The 19,282-nt window shown below is 44.1% G+C and overlaps 1 protein-coding gene across 11 annotated transcripts in view; it reads right to left on the bottom strand.

Moving 5' to 3' along the window:
- KDM2B (lysine demethylase 2B) overlaps positions 1-19,282 on the bottom strand; it is a 130,237-nt gene that overhangs the window by 6,769 nt on the left and 104,186 nt on the right. For 7 of the 11 annotated variants that reach the window (XM_072880317.1, XM_072880322.1, XM_072880315.1 and 4 more), the window contains 5 exons: positions 10,995-11,219; positions 7,214-7,357; positions 2,329-2,415; positions 1,524-1,793; positions 484-522 (listed from right to left, as the gene is read on the bottom strand). In XM_072880317.1, the coding sequence (XP_072736418.1) occupies positions 484-522; positions 1,524-1,793; positions 2,329-2,415; positions 7,214-7,357; positions 10,995-11,219 (765 nt within the window). The remainder of the gene's footprint in view (positions 1-483; positions 523-1,523; positions 1,794-2,328; positions 2,416-7,213; positions 7,358-10,994; positions 11,220-19,282) is intronic. The other 4 variants (XM_072880316.1, XM_072880320.1, XM_072880318.1 and 1 more) reach the window with 2 other exon arrangements.

Below are 19,282 nucleotides of genomic sequence, written 5' to 3'. Positions count from 1 at the left end.
CACTTAGTTTAAAGGTATTTGACTTCTGTTATCGTGCCAGATTGTGAGAGGTAATCAGTACTTGCATGCCAGGTCACCCCTGGCTCACTGGGGTGTCAGCGGGGGACTCCAGGGATGTGCCGCGATACAGACTGCTGAGGGGCTGTGTGGCAGAGGCAAGATTCAACCACACAGGAAGAGTGAAACATCAGTATAGAAACAGAATTTCATTCCTTGGGTCATCAAAACACAGCTTGCTGCTGTATTTTAATATGGGACAGCAGAACAGAAAATATAAAGCCAGACACTGCAGCTAAACTATCCTGGAGTGTAAAGGTTTCCATGAGCGAGATATTCCGTAATTTCAAGATGTAAATGCGATAATAAAAATGCCTGCAGTGACATAAGGATATGACTGATAGAGAAACTGGCTCACCATTCAGCTCACACAAGGAGAGGGGATTAAAAGGGATTGAGAACACATCTATTAAAAAGGCAAAGTACCTTCTTCCTGAAGAGTTTCTCTTCTCTTCCAAGTTTTAGCTGTTGGAAGAAAGAAAAGTAAAAACCCCAAAACATGACATTTGTTGTGCTGTCCAATGAAGGTTTGGTGATCCACAGTGCCTTCCTCACACACTGGGGTGCTTTCACGGAGCAGTTCAAGCCATCCATAAACACTGCAGTGAGTCCATAGGGATGGGAAAAGGAAGCATGGCCAGAAAGCAGGTATGCATAAACTGGTATAATGAATTTTGCGCTCTCATTCCACCAAAGCAACCCCAATGCCTACATTTACTGTACTGTAGCGTTCCCGCTGTCAAGCCTCATGGGGCAGACTGACTGCCACTCCTCATGAACTACGCATGCAATACAAAACCAGCCGCTGATTCCGATTTTAAAGCCATCAGCCATTTACTCGTGAGACACATATAAGCCTAGGTCCTCATTTCTACCTCTGCAAACCAGCATTTCTGTATACCCTAAGTACCATATTTCACAATCCACAAGACAATTCAGAGTGTCCCTGCCTGGCCCAAGAGCTCTGACTCTTAAATTCAGGGAAAAGCTGTCTACATTGCTGTTGTGAGCAGCTCCTCCTCTCTGCAGGCTACAGAAAGTGTCATTTCTAAAGGTCCTCTGATGGGTTATGAGTATTGTACATCCCTGAATCAGCCACAAAACAAGCTGCCATGCGCCACCAAGTGGATACAGATGAAAAAGTTTCCATTAAAAATTGATTTTCACCTTGTTCCTACTCCAAGCATCTTGTAAAGGCTTTTCAGTTAAAGTGGGTGTTCTAGTATTTTGAATAAAACAACAGCCATAGCCCAGTGTTTTTGGCCTCTGAACGTCAACCCGAGAGTCGCTGTTCAAACTACTGTCCTGTTAGAGTAGCAGTTTTCAGAAAGGAAGGTAAAACATCGCAGTTTCTTTTGTAACAATCTGGGATTTGAAGATGAGCTATAAGCCAGAAGGCAAGAGACATCAGCCCCAACCAGCCCACGCGCATCTGTGTAAGTACATGAAAGAGTGTTTTGTCATACCCGCTTTCTCATAGTGGGTTCCTGGGGTTTCTCAAATTTCCTTTTCCTCCACAGATGCACTTCGTCTGATTTTCTCCTCAGTATTGAGTCAACTTGAGTCTTTTTGGAATGTTCCTCTGATTTCCGCCTGGGAGTTTCTTCACAATCCCCTTTCCGTTTTGCAGCATCTGTTACTTCCTTATTGTCTCTGTTCATTTTCTGTTCCTTCAGCAATGAGCCTGGGAGATTTGATGCGTATTTGAATCCTGGTCCGCGCTTTTGCTTGTACGCCAAAGAGACACAAAACACAAACAAACTTTATATCTTATGCCTTTCTCAGCTCTTCACCTAAGTTGCCTCCAACACTGGTGGGTTGGATCACTTTGTAACACACAAAATTATTACAAGGAGTTAGAGTAGTTTCAACCTTCATAAAGTTACTTTTGTAACTACACACTTGCAGTGTCTGTCTCAGTTTGCAAAGAAATAATGTTTCACTGATTCCAACAGACACTTCAGGTTTTGCATAATTGCTTCTGGATTTTGTTTTTTTCTTTTTAAAAAGTATTTTCATCTTAGAAATTAACATGCAGCAGTGCACAGAACTAACCTAAATATTCCCCAGGTTTTGGGTGAAGTGTTGATACACGGAACAAGAATACAAGAATTATTAAAGAACAGAAAGACACCAGCTTATTCCCTTCAACTCAACAGAACTAAGCACAAAATCAAAAGCTGGTATTGGGCAAAATTGCATCTACAAGCCAGAGGGAATGCTTGAGATTTTGTATCTCATTCCAGCACCACTTATTCCCATTAAACTCACTTTTCCAGTTTTCCCTGCATGGTTGCACTTTGGACACTCCCAGCAGTTCGGCAGCTCATCGTTAACCACACCATCCGATTCCTTCACCTGGTGAAAGAGAGGCACAACTCAATTTGCCATCGTGCTGCAAAAAGCTGCAAAAGTCTACAGGTAGATCATTTAGAGGCATTTTGTACAGCTCATAATGTTATCTGATCAACAGCTGCCCTCCCAACAGCTGCAGAAAAGAAATCCAGATCACCGCAGGTGCTGCACCATCCTGCTGGTGCTGAGCAAGCCCTCAGTCCTGCACAATTACCCTTCTGATGATGTCAACAGGGGAGGAAAGCATGCTGGCCAAATTGGTATTTGACAAACGGCTCAGGTCTGGGCTTTTTATGAAGGTCAATGACAATCCCAATTAACACAGGGCACATTCTGCTCTTGCAAAAAAACAAAACAACAAAAAACACCCCAACAACCCAAACTAAAACCCCCAAAACCCAGGATGGTAATCATGCCATCTCCAAATGCCCTCTCAACACCACTTATTTGAAAAGCTCAGTCCCGTCCCATCCCTGTCCGCCCCAGAGTGAGGCACAGTCTGATCTTTTAATAGGAAGGGATTTTTCCCATACACACATTCTCACATACTTTAATACTGTTCAGCATTTTTAGAAGCAAAGCACCCTGCACTGTAATCAAGTGTTCCTTAAAATATTTTTCTTTATGGATCAGAACTAGCAGTCCCATGCCTCCAGCACTCAACCCATGTGCCAATAAAAATGATGGTTGCCAAGTCAGCTAGAGAACAGGCACTTTTATTCAGAAGACTGGACACATGAAGGCATTTTTAAGGTTTCTCACACCCACAGTTACTCAGCTAGTGTAAGGAAGAGAAATGCTTACTACTTCACTACCTCTGAGAGACTGTGACATTTTGCTTTTTGAAAGAGAAGATGCATACTCAGTGTTGTTACACTACAATAAAACACAGTCCTGCCCTATGCAGTTGAAAAGCTGCTGGCTTCTGAATTTCCGCATAGGAGCCCACATTACTTTCCAAACATGAGAGAGGTGTTTCTGAAAAGGCATTTCTGTGAATGAAACTGAGGATGAAAAGTAGAGCTAAGGTAAAAACACCCTCCACACAAACACATACGCTCACTGATAGCACATTCACATTTAAGGGTTTAGTTATATATTCAGAAATAAGCCTCGGGGGAAAAAAAAAGAAAGATTAATTTATTACTATTATAGATAACAAAAATATGCTACTGTCAAGACAAATAGCTAGGCATTGGCATCAGCAGCACGGTAGCAGGAGACTGCTGCTGAAACAGGCAGAGGCAAAGATCTGCAGATTTTTCACGTTTCTGAAACATTTCCTCCTCTCCTCCCAGCTCAGCTAAAACACACTAGCTGTGTGGGATCAAGCCCTGGTTTTACGGGAACTGCTTCCTCAAGTCCCTGAGCCAGACTGCAGCCATTCTAGTTTCACCATCTAGAGAGAGTGATGACATGTCAGTCTCTCTCAGCAAGTCTTCTGGAGTTAATAAATGAGTAAATGAAGTGGGCAGAATTTAAATACTGGTTTTATCACAACTGTGTGCCTTTGAACCTTCTTTCCCATGGTAGGTGTAAGATACTCCAGGAGTTGTTGTATACATCTCTGCCTCAGGGGAACAATTCCTGGCCCAAGCCCAAGTTGGGAACAAGTTATTTCCCGCACTGAATATAGAACAAATGCTACTGAAGGGAAAGCATTACAGCTCTGTCCCTTCTGTGAAGTTTAAGGAACTGAACAGATGTGAGGAACTGTAAGCAAACTAATTAGACACACACAAACCTGCCACTGAATCTGTCCCAAGCCTTTCAGGCTGGGTGGGAGCCAGTTCTGAGTGTTTGCTACAAACAGCAGGTGGGTGTCTGAGCCACAGCGTGAGGCATCTTCAGAAACGTACCTGCAGCACAAGGTCAGCAATTCAGAAAGTCTAAACACGAGATTATGCTATTGTGAAGTCTTCTTGTTAGGGAATATGGAGACCCCAGGATGCCGATCTGACATCACTGAGTGAGAGCCATGAATTCTGGCAGTGCCAAGACTGAAACAACATAGACAGCAAGACACACCTGGGCTGAACCCATGGGCAGCAGTGCAGCTGCGCTGGAAGAGGTCTTTGTACTTCTGCTGTTCTGACAAGGCATCTAAATATTCGCCTTTTTCATCATTATCACTATATCCATCGAAGATGAAAAAGAACAGGCTCCTACTGGGGAAAATGAACGCCTTCTCCTTAAGGAAGCAGCATCAGGGTACTGCACTCACTCACATGTGCTAACCAGCGTTACTAGCAATTTGATGTGTAGCAAGAAAAATTCATCAGTATCAGTTCAACTCAAACGCTCTGTAACAACAAAAGGCAATATTCCTCCAAAAATCTCACTAGCTCCCTCTGGAAACAGTGCTGCACTTGCAAAATGCTCTCCAAGATCGTTTTCGTAAGAAACTCTTCAGCAAAACGAGCATTTGTGTGTTGGTATTGTATTTTCAAGGAAAGAAGCATGGCAGAAACCTCCTATGAGACTTCTCAGTATGTGGAACATCCTGGCTGTCCTTAGCATGGTTCCAACGCAAGCACCTAATGTGGTCTGGTACCCAGGGCTCCCCTAGCAAGAGGCACCCACAGAAGCCCCTCAAGGCTGCAAGTGTGTCAGAGCACAGATGCACCTGAGCTACCCATAATCTCCTCACAGAGGTCATCCTCTGGCACTGTTTTTTCATGAGGAAAGCACACCACTAACATGTACAGCCAAATCAGGAAGCTGGAAGAGGATGGACTTCAAACCAGAAACAACCTGCCCTGGAGTACAAATTAGCCACTGCATGTGCCAAGCTACTCCACAAGCTTTAGAAATGCATCTTGAAAGGAATTCACTCCACATGGAAAGCCAGGAAAGCACACTCCTCCCTTCGCTGATCCTGTTTATTCCAGTCTCCCCCAAAAGTACATTTGCCAGACATTTAATTGGAGATGACCGACAGTTCACATATACTACTGCCTATTTACCGAGTGGGACAGGAAGGGACTTTCTCTTGGTGGACAGCCGAAGCAGCTGCCCTGGGGCTACGTCTGCATTCAAAGGTGCTTCCCACAAGGACTATTAATGGGCTCCATCCTCTGGGCTTAAGCCCATGTCAAGGGCTCGAGCAATATGTAAATATGGCAATGGATTTCTGTCTCGCAGAAAATCATGGAACACAGGAATAAAGAGCAAGGAGGGAACCAAGGAAGAAGCTACATTTTCCTTCTGCTGTTCTCTGGTGCATAGTCTCATCTCACCTTCCAAGACAATTCTGAAATCCTACTGGTGCCCTTTTGTCTCAGTAAATAAACAGGTGTAAGTTACCCCACTATTCCGGCTCAACAGAAGCACTGAGAAATTAAAATACAAGACACACAAGGCACACTGTAAATCTCCCACTGCTTAATTTTCAGAAACACCCGAAGCAACATTGTTCCTAGTTACCAAAACAGCACTCAGAACACCACACATGCATAAAAGAACAAGCAGCACTTGGTTGATTTTACAGATCTGACCCACATCCTGTGCACACTAGGCCCAAATGTGGTATGGGGAGAGGAAACCATACTTGAACTGCCACTAGACAACAATCACGTCCTCTGGACTCAGCCATGAAGTGTCACTGACACTGCAAAGCAAGAGATGGGGGAGCGCAGGGCACTTTCAGGAAGGACTGGAATAGCAAAGCAGCAGCTACAAGCCAAAACTGAGGTACCTCCGAAAACGAGTAGGTCCCTCCCTTGCTTCATCAGCCCCCGAAGCCTTGTTTTAAGCAGAGCCAAGCAAGCAAAGCTCCTTTTCAGAGCCCATCTGTGGCAGGAGCTGTGAGCACCAATTTAATGTATCAGGGAGTTCTTGTTTGCCAGCTACCTACTTTCTGCTCTAATAAATGACACGCACATAGCTTGGTGCAATACTATGTACAGCACAAGAAAAATAAAGGGCCAGGAGAGCATCACCCTGGGCCTGCATAAGGAACATACCTCTCCTCCCAGAGATCCCAGAAGGGCCAAAAGCTGCTTTCTGGGGCACGGTGTGTCAGAATACATTTGCTTTGGCAAATCACTTTAACCATAAACAAATCAGCAACAGGAAATGGCTGATCAGCTGAAACAAACCAGCTCTGGAGAAAGGAGGCTTCTAAATGCTAATACACAAATATATGCCCAAAACGACACTTCTGTTACCAGCAAAGAATATAGCTGCTCACAGGACTCAAGTCAGCCAAGGGTGAGCACTCCTGCAGCCTGAAACTCACTCAGTTTGTTCTCCAGAGCTGCAGTCTTCCTACTGCAACATTTGCTCGTAACGTCTTTAAAGCCAGCTGCCACTGAAAGGCACATCTGTGCCTGGACAAGCACGAACAGCAAACTACTCGTTTGTACTTTGTGGGACACAGGAAGGAGCTACCAACACAGGGATTGTGACTAACTTATCCAAAGGTACAAGGCAGATTTCTCTGTCTTCTTGAGCTTCCAGTCCCAACTGAAACTCCTCACTTCCTTAAACAAGAGGCAAAAAAGAAAGAAAAATAAAACAAAAAACCCACAAGACATTTGCATGCACACACATTTCGGAGGCTGTCCAAAGCAAGAGTCTCTGCTTACAGGGGATGCTGGTTACATCAGAGGATCCTCGCCTGCCAGTCAGGACTGCATGTGCCACGGCTGCCACCCTGCTTCTCACACCAACTCTTTGCTCACTTAAGTTTCCAAAGACAAAAATGTGAAAACTTTCTAATTCCTGTGCACTACTTTAATATTAAGGTGATAACTAATCCAGTTTTTGCTTCCAACCTGTATCACATCTTTGTACTCACCTTAAGGCATCCTGGGTGTATTATTTCATTACAAATGGAACATTCCATTAGCATGAGATTAAACTTGCTCTCCTCCTCTTCCACAGTGTCCTCTTTCCCAGCTTCTCCACACACCAGACACACAGCAGTATGAGGCAACACCGGCTGTTTACACATATCAGAAAGAAGTCTTGATCAGGACATGGAAGACATATGGAAACAGAAGAACTCAACATGCATTTGCAGTATCCTCATTTCAAAGAGGAGATAAATAGGGATTAATTGTGCAAATTGCTGAAGGCTCCAGCCCAGCAGAGCAACAAAGGCAAGAAAAACTGGTAACCATTGGGGCTGGGTACCCAGATCAAGCATCACAGGACATGCTTCGTGGAATGAAACTGCCCTCCCTTATAGCAACATAGATTCATGGGGCATTGCAGGGATGGATGAAAATGCTTTTTTGGTGGGTTCCTCGAACTTGTGAGCTGACACAGACATTGGCATGCAAGTCACTTCACTAGCGTACAATGGGAGGGAAAAGAAGCAACCTAGAACATCGCTATTCGCATCCATTAAGCTTCACAATCTGACTAGCAATTTGGCAGCTCCCCTATGTTACAAGCAGGGCAGACAGATGTTATGGGACCCAATCCAGGTCTCACAGCAAGTCCACAACAGAACCAAGAACAGACCTTTTTCTGACTGACAGTCTATTATCTAGGGCCCTGCTCCCAACCTGAGCATTGCAAAAAGCACTGCACAGACACTTAAAAAGAGAATTCCTCTCCCGCAAGTGTTACAAGTGAGAATCACACTGATTTTTTTCTGTCTTTTGCTGAGGTAGAAAGGGAACTGCAGCACCTCACATATCTGTCACCCATGTCAAAGCATTGAATGCCAGTCTAATTAAAAAGCCACCTTTGTGCTAATGAGGAACAAACTTCTAGTTTGCAGTGATAAGGTATAAGCCTCATTACAAGAAAGAAAAGCAAGATCCTCATAAGAAGCTGGCTGTAACGTGAAACGTAATCGATTAGGTTGCAAATCCTTAACTATTAAATAGCCAGAGATGTGGCTTTTCACGGCAAGGATCTCTCATAGATGGAGTGAATAAAATCCGTAAGTGGATACTTGCACACTAAACCAAACCTATGCAGCAACAGTGCATCCTTCAGCAAGTTTCAGATAGGGAAAAACCTAGCTACAGTAAGCCATTACAGAGTACAGTGTGCTGCCCCACACACCAACATCTGATACATTAGCTACAGCAACACTTTCCTGCTTTCTCATGCCAGTACTTACCCACGCTCCATTTTAAAAGCATTTTGCAAGTGCTATTTAATTCCCATCCTTCCTCCAAGCATGAAATAGGAATCCCCAGGATCCCATTCCACCAGCAGGTAAACCAGAGTAAAGCTAAGTTGTCCAGAGCTGTAAGAGCTCTGTCCACTTGTTTTGCCCTATATCCACACCCAAGAACAAACATCCCAGGAGCAGTACAATTTTTATTGCTGGGAGCGGGGGCGTCTAGGGAATGTCCTGTGTGTCCCAACTAGCCCTGTCACACTGAGGGGCTGGAACAGCATCCATGCTGTCACAACTCATCCTCCCAGCACAGAGCCCCCACACTCCCTTCAGACCTATTCAATGCAGCATAAAGTGTCCCAGGCACTCCTGTTTCCTTTCCTGATTGAACTAGTGATGCAGAGGAGCTTCCTGTTCTCCGAACAGCAGTACAGGCTCTCTTAAGGCTTCTGAGTTTAATGAAAGTCTGTGTCTAGTTAATATTGTCAAAGTTATTAACCAGAGGAAAGCACAATCCCAGAACTGTAAGGATCATTACTTCCACAGAGCCTTGCTTCAGTGTTTTGGGGTTTGTTTTTTTTTTTTGGCTGGAAGCTGTTGGATAGGTACCACAATATATTACTACTGCAATTGTTAGAGAACATAATGAAAAAGAGTAAAGACAATAGGATTGCTTATACAAATGTAAAGCACCATTAAAAGTTACAACAGTTCAACTCGTTAATTTTCTATGCTTTTGCTGCTCTAAGAAAGTTGGTAATACTCCCCCTGCTATTTACACCAATGGGAACCTATGAAGGGCAGAGATGTCTTCTTCAGTGCATGGAAGGGTGGGACAAGGAATCAGAGTACCCTGGCTGCCAAGCCCTGTACTCTAACCACAGCTCCTGGAAATAAAATTGCAGATACCAAGAAGAAAAATACTTCTTCATTACATGAAAGGGGACAAGAGGATGACTACACTCAGCCAGAAGAGAAGCCAGTTCATCTCCAAAAGGCTCAGCCTGCATATCAAGAGTGAAACAGCTTAGTATGAAAGTTTCCTTCATCAGTCAGGACAAGGAAGCACACTGCAGCCCTAATTTAATCCCTCCACTAAAAAGGCAGCACGATTTCACTATTTCTTCCCCCGGAGAATAATAAATTCTTCATCCATGCTGTTCAATTCATGCCACACTCCAGGAAATCAAATGTTCAAAGAAAAGACACTTGAGCTTCAAAAGCACTCTGTGGAAAAGTAGATATTCTATGTACTTTACTGAAAGATCCAGCAGAGCTGAATCCAGTCCTCTATGTCAAGAACAGTGCATGGCTTAGAACAGGACATGGAGTGAGCTACCAGGAGCAACTACTGGAAACCTTAAGTGCTTATCAGTTTTTTTATCAGTGTCAGACCAAGTCATTTAATGCCTTCACTTCAGTTTCCTCATCAGAATTAAAGAAAAAAACCACCTAAGTGAAAGGAACTGTAACAAGAGTTAGAGAGAAATCAGTATAGATAAGGTGATATTTCATTTATTAATAAACAACATTCCTTTCCTTAAAAAAAAAACCAACAGAAAACCAAACCCTTAACAACAACATAACCAAGACCTTCCAAAGAATTAAGAGAAAAGCTAAAGCTACTTTTTATCCTTGAATACAGGCACTGTGGACATGAGACCTGAGGAGAAGCTCCATGACAGTCAGTATGAAAGCAACAGATTCAAAAGGTGATTGGACAACTCAATGGAAGATTAATCTGTCAATATTTGTTAAATACAAAGCTATCACTTATGTCTCAAGAAGCTTCTAAGCAACATATCACAGGAGCCCAGGAAACTGTCTGACTGCCTGTTTGCCCTGTTCTGATGCTCATCCTCCAAAAGCTATTTCAAGTCCCCGAGGAAGACAAGACCCTGGCTTTGTGGTTCTTTGGCTCATCTGGATCAGATCCCTCCTATATGCCTAGGTAATAGCAAACAAATTGAAATTAAGTTCTCAAGTAGCCTGGGCTGGGGTCACCAACACCAAAATCTTGGAGGATGCCGGTCAAAGATTCCTCCATATATTAAGTTGGTTAAGTAGTTAAGATGATAGATAGTTGCAAGGCAGCTTTTCTCAGGAAATTCAGAGATCCAAACTAAATAGGCTTCTTTCCTCTTTGAATCAGAACTTCCCACTCTTCCCCTTCCCCCCCAGATTCCAGAATTTCCATGTGATTTCAGTGCCAATTTCTGGTGTAGTGATAATCTCCATGTCTACCTTCTATATTGCTGAGAATGAAAGCCATGGTACTAAATTTTAGGAGCATTCTGGTTTACGACGGGGGGGGGGGATGGGATGATGGAAAGTGATGGGAAGAAGACATCTGAACTGAGAGGGCAGGGATTACACTGTTTTGCCTGATGTGCTTTAGAGACTACTCAGAGCGAAGTTCTCAGTTCTACACCTTGTCACCAGGAGACAGATATAGGAAAGAAATCTCTAAATGAGCTGTAGCAACAGGTACACTTACTGCGATACACTGCCTCATAATGCAGGACTGTTTCATCCTGCCAGGTCCCCCAAATTTCTTCATGTCTTTGCAGAAGTGACACTCGCCACACTCTGTCCGCAGACACGCCTCGCACTTGCGGCATCGCGTCCTCCTCCGACGTGCTCCAGCGGTTGTCCGATTAGCTGCGAGCTTGACCGCAGAAGCAGCGCCCAGTTTCCCTTTGGGCCGTCCGACTGCCCTGTTCTGAAAAAGCCAGACACACAAGGTTAATCGCACATCCCACTTACCATCTAAACTACAGAACTTCCTTGGACAGGAGTTGTATACATCTTAGATTTAAAAACTGACAGATGTATCAGAATTATACACAGATGGGTAATACTCAGCAGATGCATATGATCACTGAAGGAGTTCCATTACCTTTTCAAGAAAAGATGTATTGTAAAAAGACAAAGAAACCAAGGCATAAATGAGAGATCCCAAACCTAAATGAGAGATCCCAAACCTATAGCAAGCCCACTTCAACAGGAGGGCAGGGAGAATCAATTTACTCACAGCTCAATGCAGGACTAAGTCCCAAATGACATGCTTGGCTTAGGTCAAGAGATGATCTGTGCCACTGCTGACCTCTGGGCTAGGGAGCTCTTAGGATTGTGCTCAGGTTAAGTCAGGTGGTCTACTTTCCTCCACTGGAAGTGGAAGATTCCAAGGAGGCAGCAAAAGTAATTTTGAGTTAGGTACAGCAGAGAAAACACTCAGCAGCAATGGCTCAAGCCACAGCAATCTCCCTAAAAAAACCAGGACAGTATGAACTACTGCCAAGTGATAAAGTAAGAAATAAAACACAAATACTACAAAACCCTTCCAAAGTAGCTCCCCTCGTATCCAATACTAGCAAGCGCTCAAAAATAGAACACTAACTGATGCTGTGCAAAGGCTAAAAAGGGCATCCCAGGTCTAGATTTCAATGACCTTTAAGACAGAAGCTAAAGGAGCATGAAAGGATTTTAAATGATTAGGTTAACTGCAACATATTCACTCTGGATATCTAAATTTCATGTTCTCATCAGAAACTCCCCATAATACACAAGAACTTACAGCTCAAGCCAAACATCGCTAAATACCATGTAATTGTATGGGGCTAATTACGCAAGAATTGGCTTGGCTCATTCTTACCACTGACAGCTTTCTCCGCAAGATGATAATAATAGGACTGCAAAGCACATCTGGTTTAGTATTTATACAATTTTTCCACTTTCTACACATCTCAGCACATGACCCACAGAGCAGCCAGTTTCACTTTCTGTTCCTGCTGAATTCTGGGCAATCACCAAGGCAGGGGCAGGTTGGCTATAGAAACCCATGCAGAATTTCCACTGCAGTTTTTAAAAGAAAGGGTATGGAAACATTCTACTTGATACTACAAAAGCTTCCCTAAGTGTCCTACTATACGACCCTGAAGAAAAGCCACATTGCCAAGTATTTGAACTTCCTCTCAGCTGGCTTAGCAAAGCTCCAGTGACTTTCTGAAGATGCAGAAGAGTGCTGATACTTTAACAGTCTACATCCCAGGAACCTCAGTACTGGGAGAGCAGAGAAGCCAAAAGCTAGACCTCTTAGCTTTCTCTCCCACAGGCCTTACTATTGTAACTGAGGTGTGAGAAAACATTGCTTAGTCGATGAGGTTACACAGATTTCAGCAAATTTTTAATTATGCTTCTTCAGAACAGTTTTTGTTCTGCTTGCAGGTTGAATCGCACTGTGCTGTGTGAACACAGACAAGTGTAGCTTCCTTCCCATAGGCAACCACACCAGACGCCTGGATTTCAGATCAATTTCAGACACTCTGAAGAATAAATATTTACCTTTTAGACCAACTTTTCAGCCTCTCAAGGATAAAGTCAGCTCTGCCAGGACTGGCTTAGAAGCAACCTAGATAAGAGATAATTTCCTTCCTTGGCATGAATCACTCCTCCATTCTCTCTATTAGTCTCCTTCCACTAGCAAGGGAAGCGAGAGACATGATCCAAAGGCTAGACATCAGTGGAAACCAAAATACATACAACAACCCAGGCAGTTCCCCTCTGCCAACAGCACACAGAAGACTCTGTGTGAGCATCTGACTCCTTCCCACTAGGTTTGAATGTGATTAAGTTCTTTAAGAAGGCAAACAGTTATGACACCATCAGAATGGTCTTTTTAAAATGCAATCTCTTTCAAGGAAAAATCAAACTCGGTACTTTTCCAGCTGAAAGACAACTCCTGATTCTGATACAGTAATACAAGCCAAGTCCCAATTCTGAGGACAGCGTCTTAAGTGCCAGGACACCACAAAGATGCAAGCGGTAAAAAGGCATCGCTTAAACACAGAATTTGAGAATCCTTAAAAAAAAAAAAAAAAAAAAAAAGGGCAGGAAGGTGAAGGTACAAGAACAAGTCTGAAGCCAGACCATACGACACAACTCAGATTTCCTTACAAATCACCACACAGCAGACGGCAGAGGTGCACACCTCTGATCTCACTGTATGTAACATTTCTTACCTACCCAGACCTCTTCACTGCTCCTTAGGAAATTCAAGCAATTGTACTAGCTGGGTTTGTACTAATCTACCAATTGACCAATCCTCAATCCAAGCCACGTTTTCACTCCAGGATGTTGCAGCCAGCAAGGCTAGAGAGGCCTTGCAGGAATTCCCACTAGTATCTAGTTTCAAGGGGCTCCAAAGTGGTCGCTTAAAAACCTCCACAGAAGAAAATCTGGCTTGTGGGTTGCTATCCCAGAAAGGGGCTGGGATTCAAGGGGGTAGAAGGAGCCTCCAACATGACTTGGGGTTTATTTAGCACATGGCAGACAGCCAGATAAATTCCAGGTTGATATGTTAGTGAAGAGATGCTGCAGGATTTCCAGCTCAGACTGCAGTTTTACAATGTACCAGCCCTGGTAGTGAAACCAGGTAAAGATTTCCTTCCCAGCTCCTGTTCCCATCTCTGTACCGCAATTTGCCACCCTCCTAGCACAATTCTGTGGAGCTGTCTTGCAAATAATGAGCAAGTGGTAGGGGATGGCAGGATTCCTTAACCTAGGTTTACCACAGTGGCCAGCAAACAGCAGCTCCACGGCCTCAAGCTCAGGACTGGGTGACACACTAAGCCCTAAACTAGGTTCTGGACCAATGTAGTCTCCCACCTGTGTAGCAGATCCTATCATCTCCTTTCCCTAGGAGATGAGCTGAGACCCTCAAGCACAGCCTGTGCCTGCTGACTCTGTAGTCCCCAGCAGCCACCTCTGAGAACCATCAAGAAAAGAAAGATTATACCAAACTTGAAGAGAATTTTTTATTAAATCTTACAACAAAACCCACGGAGTTGAGACAGAACCTGCCTGAAATACTATCACAAGCAATCCCCTATGTTCTCCAGCACCTCCACAGTAACTGTGCCCATACTTCTCTGGCCACAGCAAGAATCTTCAAAGGAGGGGTAGGGGGATGCTGAGGTGATGACAACCACTCTCCCAAGTTCCTAACGAAGGCTGTGCAAGCAGCTGCTGAAACATATTAGGGTTAACATACTAAATACCTACCTCTATTAAATTGAAACCTAGAAAGCTCGTGGACTTGCACTGCCCTCTAAAACAAGACATGTTAACAGGACATCCTGCTAACTCTTTTCCTTTTGTGGGTTTTGGTCCCCCCCCCTCAGATTACTGCTATGCCTACCCCTGCCCCAAAGCAGATACAGTGTGGCCTCTACAGCACCTGGGTACTGGGAGTAAACTTAGGCCATCAAATGTAATACACTATGAACTACAAAGCCATTTACAAATCATGAATTTGGGATCACCTTCCCACACCACAGTGGTTAAACACTCCTCAGACAGGAAAGAGGACAAATTTGCAAACTGATTTTCCGAAGTGCTGAGCTCCTACAAACCTCACTGAATTCAGTAGTGCTCCAGGCAGACAACAATTAGGGGACTGGGTGGGGTGGTCATCAGCAATTCAAGTCTTTCAACAGGGCTGTGTCGATCTGGGAATAAGCCCAGGTATGCCACTTCCAGCTCTAAACAAACCCCTAGGAAATGCTACCTGGAAGAGTCACCACTCAGAACATTAGTTTACCTTGGCTATGGTCAAACATTTGGCTGCTGGGAAGTTTTCATTGCCTGCTTACAGGTACCGTAACACACTTTCACCAGTTGTCATATCCCTGTTTGGCAGTCACCGAAAAGCCACCCACCACCACCAGGGTCAAAAGCAGCAGAGGCACTAAGAGCCTCTGCCCTGAGCACAACTCTTACTACAACAGAAACACAACTTTGATGTTTACAGCAACAGAATTCTAACCTTCACGGTTGCAAAGAATAACTCAAAAGACCTCAGGTAAACAAAAATACCAAGAGCATCAGGCTTTGGAGACAACACTTCAAGAGCTATCAGCTGTTAAATGCATCATTAAGTAGGTGCTGATGTTCCCCAACTGCTATCCCAACACCAATCGGGCTCTGTTGGAGTTGTCACCAGGCAACTTCACATACAAACTCCTCTGCTCTGGAGAGGAAGATAAGCTGACCCTGCGACTGAGTCCAGGAGGAAGGAGGTCCTGGTCCTAAAAGCAAGGCTGACAAAGCCTGCAGCCCAGAAACAAGCTCTTCTGCAAGTGGCCTTTACCTGAGCGTGGGTCTTATTCCACCACTCAGCTTCAGTGACCTGCTTAAACCGCTGCCAGCGGCACCATACCATTATTTCAGACTCAACATTTCCGAGAAAAATCCAAGGACATGGGCAGTGCCCTTCTGAAGGTCTTATCGCATGACCAGCTCAGTGAGACCTTGAAGCACTTCACTTCCTAACCAAGTACAACCTGAACAGCTTATGTGCCCACTGCGTAAATCCCTCTGAGACAAGACATCTTACATGCGTAGTGTTCATTGCTTCAAGGTGCTCTGCCACATAAATACATCCCTTCCATTTGCAAGACAGGGGTGATTTCCTTCTGTAACACGTGGATAGATTCCGATTATACTGATTTGCCATAGTTTGACCAAGTCCACACAACCATATCAGCACCAAAAGAAAGATGAGGACCCAGGACTTCCCGGGTGTCAGTCCTGCGCTTAGTCCTTTATATGGCACTGCATCCCAATACAATTGTTTTAACAGAATTAGAATAGACAAATTTAATTACTAGTTGTTTCTTTATAGCATCTGATAAATAAACACTAGGAAAAAGAAAAAGCCACACACATTAACCCACAATTCATAACTGTTGTCAGCTAAAACACCGCCCTAAACGTGCTGGGTCACGGGCCGATACTGGGCACTGGAGAAACCCATGGGGCCCCACAGCAAAGGCTTCAGGTCAGTTATGTCCTCGCCTCTTCCTGCAGCATCACAGGTGCGCAGACAGAGAGGTGCATTTTTCAATTCAAACAGGTGGAAGTTCTGGAGGCCAAGGCTCCCTGCTTGCTGCTCAGGGCCAGCGAGCAGCACCGTCCTCTGCTGCTCCAGTGACATGTCCCTCTCCTAGCCTTCTAGGCATGTAGCTTTGGCTTTCCTGCTAAGACAACCAGTCAAATTGACAATTACCAGCAGTGGTGTAGACCAGCAACATACTAATGCACTGGACTGAAATCCAAAGTCATTTTACCAGAGGTCTCCGAAACAGACCCTATCATTAACCCTACATTAACCCTGAAATAGGGGGACTGGCATTAAACTGCCTGGCAGGCTGACAGCCTGTTACACACACTGTCTTGCACTAGATAATCACAACCAAGTCAGCAGTTCTTCAGCATTAAACCCTTACATCTCTTCAGCAATTAACAGAAACCCTTGTCAAAGGAAGAACTTAAGAGGAAGAATGAAGAAAGGACAGGATGACGTGACTGCAGGAATTCAGTGGGGATGAGGAAGAAGCTAGTTTAAGACAGCAAAAATCACACTGATGCCAGTAACATCCTTAAAAGCTGTATTAATTCAAGAGCACAAGCCAACACCACAGATCTAACATGTCTAACTAAAGCCTATCTGCCCAAAAGTCTACACATGCAAACTCCAGGAGAGCTGTTTCCCTCTAGCAGTGACAGTTTACAAGAGTCACATCACCCATCACTGGCACACGCTCCTGCTGGGCTGGAGGTGTCCTGCAAGACAAGTCCAAGGTCTCTCATGAAGCAAGCAGCATCAGAGGGAAAGGGAAGGCGGTGGAACTTTTTCAAGCCCAGAACTTTTTCATCTGCAAACAGGACTAATCCTCTCCACATGTTCACTGCCACCACCTCCTCCAATTCATACCTACAAACTTTCTCATCCTCTCCTGCAAAAAGCAATGTAGCTCCTAATGGCCACTGCCAGTTGACCACACAGAGCTCCACTACTGAATAAACAGATCAATTTTCCACAAGTAAACAGAAAAGTTTATACCTCACATGTTCATCTGGGCATTAGTGACACTCCAGCAGCTTTTCTGCCAACATAGCTACGTTGTTTAGGGTGTGATAAACTGGCATGTCAGTGCCAATGCAAGTGCCCCCGTTTATTTTCCTCCGGTGGTGAGGAAGTAGAAGTTAGGCCTGGAGGGTGGAATAAGATATATTGGCAAAAATATGCTTTTGTAGATAAGCCGCATCCAAAGTAGGAGCTCTTAAAAAGAAAGACACCAGTAAGTTATACAGACTTGGGGCACCTTGTGCAAATGCAGCTTTTCTTCTTACCACTACTTCAGGACAAATCCCCCTACCCTCACCCAGGAGCATTTTTCTCAGTCTGTTTACATATACTGAAGTTAAGTGTCACAGTCAGAAATTGAATTTCTTCCTACCCCGAGCAACCCAGCAAGGCTGGTGGACTGCAGCAGGGTGCTGCCCTCCCCACAGCCAGTACCAGGCAGGACACACGCCCTGGCACCTGCACGCTTCCAAGCCCCCAGTGCTGACTGCAACTACTGCAAGTGCAGTAAATCCTATCTGCTCTTGTGCTGGGAAACCTGACAGTCTTTTTGCCTTCTTAGTTTAGACACGGACTAAGGAAAGAGGAATTAAAGTCAGAAGAAAGTCTGAGTGACAAAAACTGCAGCTCCTACCCGAGCACTGAAGTTGTGCTATTCAACTACACCTGTAGAGCTGAAGCCTTTCACCTGTTACATACCAGGGACTACTGCAGTAGAAAAGCTATGTGACACCGATTTGACGCATCCCGTGTAGAAAAATATAGCAACTAGACGTATTAAAGCGGGCTTGTATGAAAATACAGCTGGATCCATGCGAGGCATTCTACCACTGGAACAGTTTTGAACAAAAAGAAAAGCACTCCACAGGTCTTTGCTATGTAGGTCACAGCGTTATAATTTAGGATCAGATCAAGCCTTTTAAGAAATCCCACAAGAAGGATCTCTACTTTCATGCATTAATTTTTGTTCTAAACTATTAAGATATAAAAAAGCTGTCAAGCCTCAGGTTTTAGGAGAGCTGAAGAATCCCAGAACATAACCAACTTTCCAAATTCATCCAGCAAGAACTAGCACCTCCAGTAGCTATTTCACAGCTGGTACAATGAAGCTGAGACCAATCCGCTCTCCTAACGATTAGCTCTTTTGAAAAAGCATAGAGTAATCACACCAAAACAGAGAAGCAAATGGAAAAGGCCTGGCATGGGACAAAGTTTAAGGAAAGGAAGGGGGCTGGGACATTTTAACTACTAGGTCTGTGAGTCGAGCAGTGAATCGAGCAGCAGCACAGGCCTGCACATTCACACAATCCGCAGAATAAAGTAAAGGCTTAATAAAGTTACTCATCCAAGACCCGGCGCTTAGGTTCCTGGACTGACACTACACCAGGCCAGTGCAGCACATTAACATCTCTCTTAAGGTTTCTGCACCAGAATTGCCATCCCTGGGGAGCACCCAAGGCACACCACCACCACCACTCCAAACTCTTTTTCAGCCCTGCTTTCTTGGTGCAATTATGAAGCAAAACATAGTAAAGTTATTAGAAACGAGATGGGTTTTGGAGGATAGACTCATCACCTGGCCTACATATAAACTTGTCTCTAAAAGCAAATTATTAGGCTATTTTAAAGAGCAAAACACCTTGAGTTATTAACAAAACTATCGAGTTTATGTTTAAATTGCATACACGTTTAATTCTATTCCTAGTGCATTTTTAATTGCTTAGGCAGTTCTTAGAGAGTAAAATATGCAATCTAGAACATATGTTCTGGATTATTTTTCACAGATTACTTCATAAATTAAAAAAGTTTATTCTCCTTCCCCCACAGGAAAAAAAAACCCAAACCTTCGGAGAATA

Source organism: Ciconia boyciana, chromosome 15, assembly GCF_034638445.1.
Source record: "Ciconia boyciana chromosome 15, ASM3463844v1, whole genome shotgun sequence".
NCBI lineage: Eukaryota > Metazoa > Chordata > Aves > Ciconiiformes > Ciconiidae > Ciconia > Ciconia boyciana.
The sequence above is the reverse complement of the archived record's forward strand: the minus strand, read 5'-3'. Positions and strand labels throughout refer to the sequence as shown.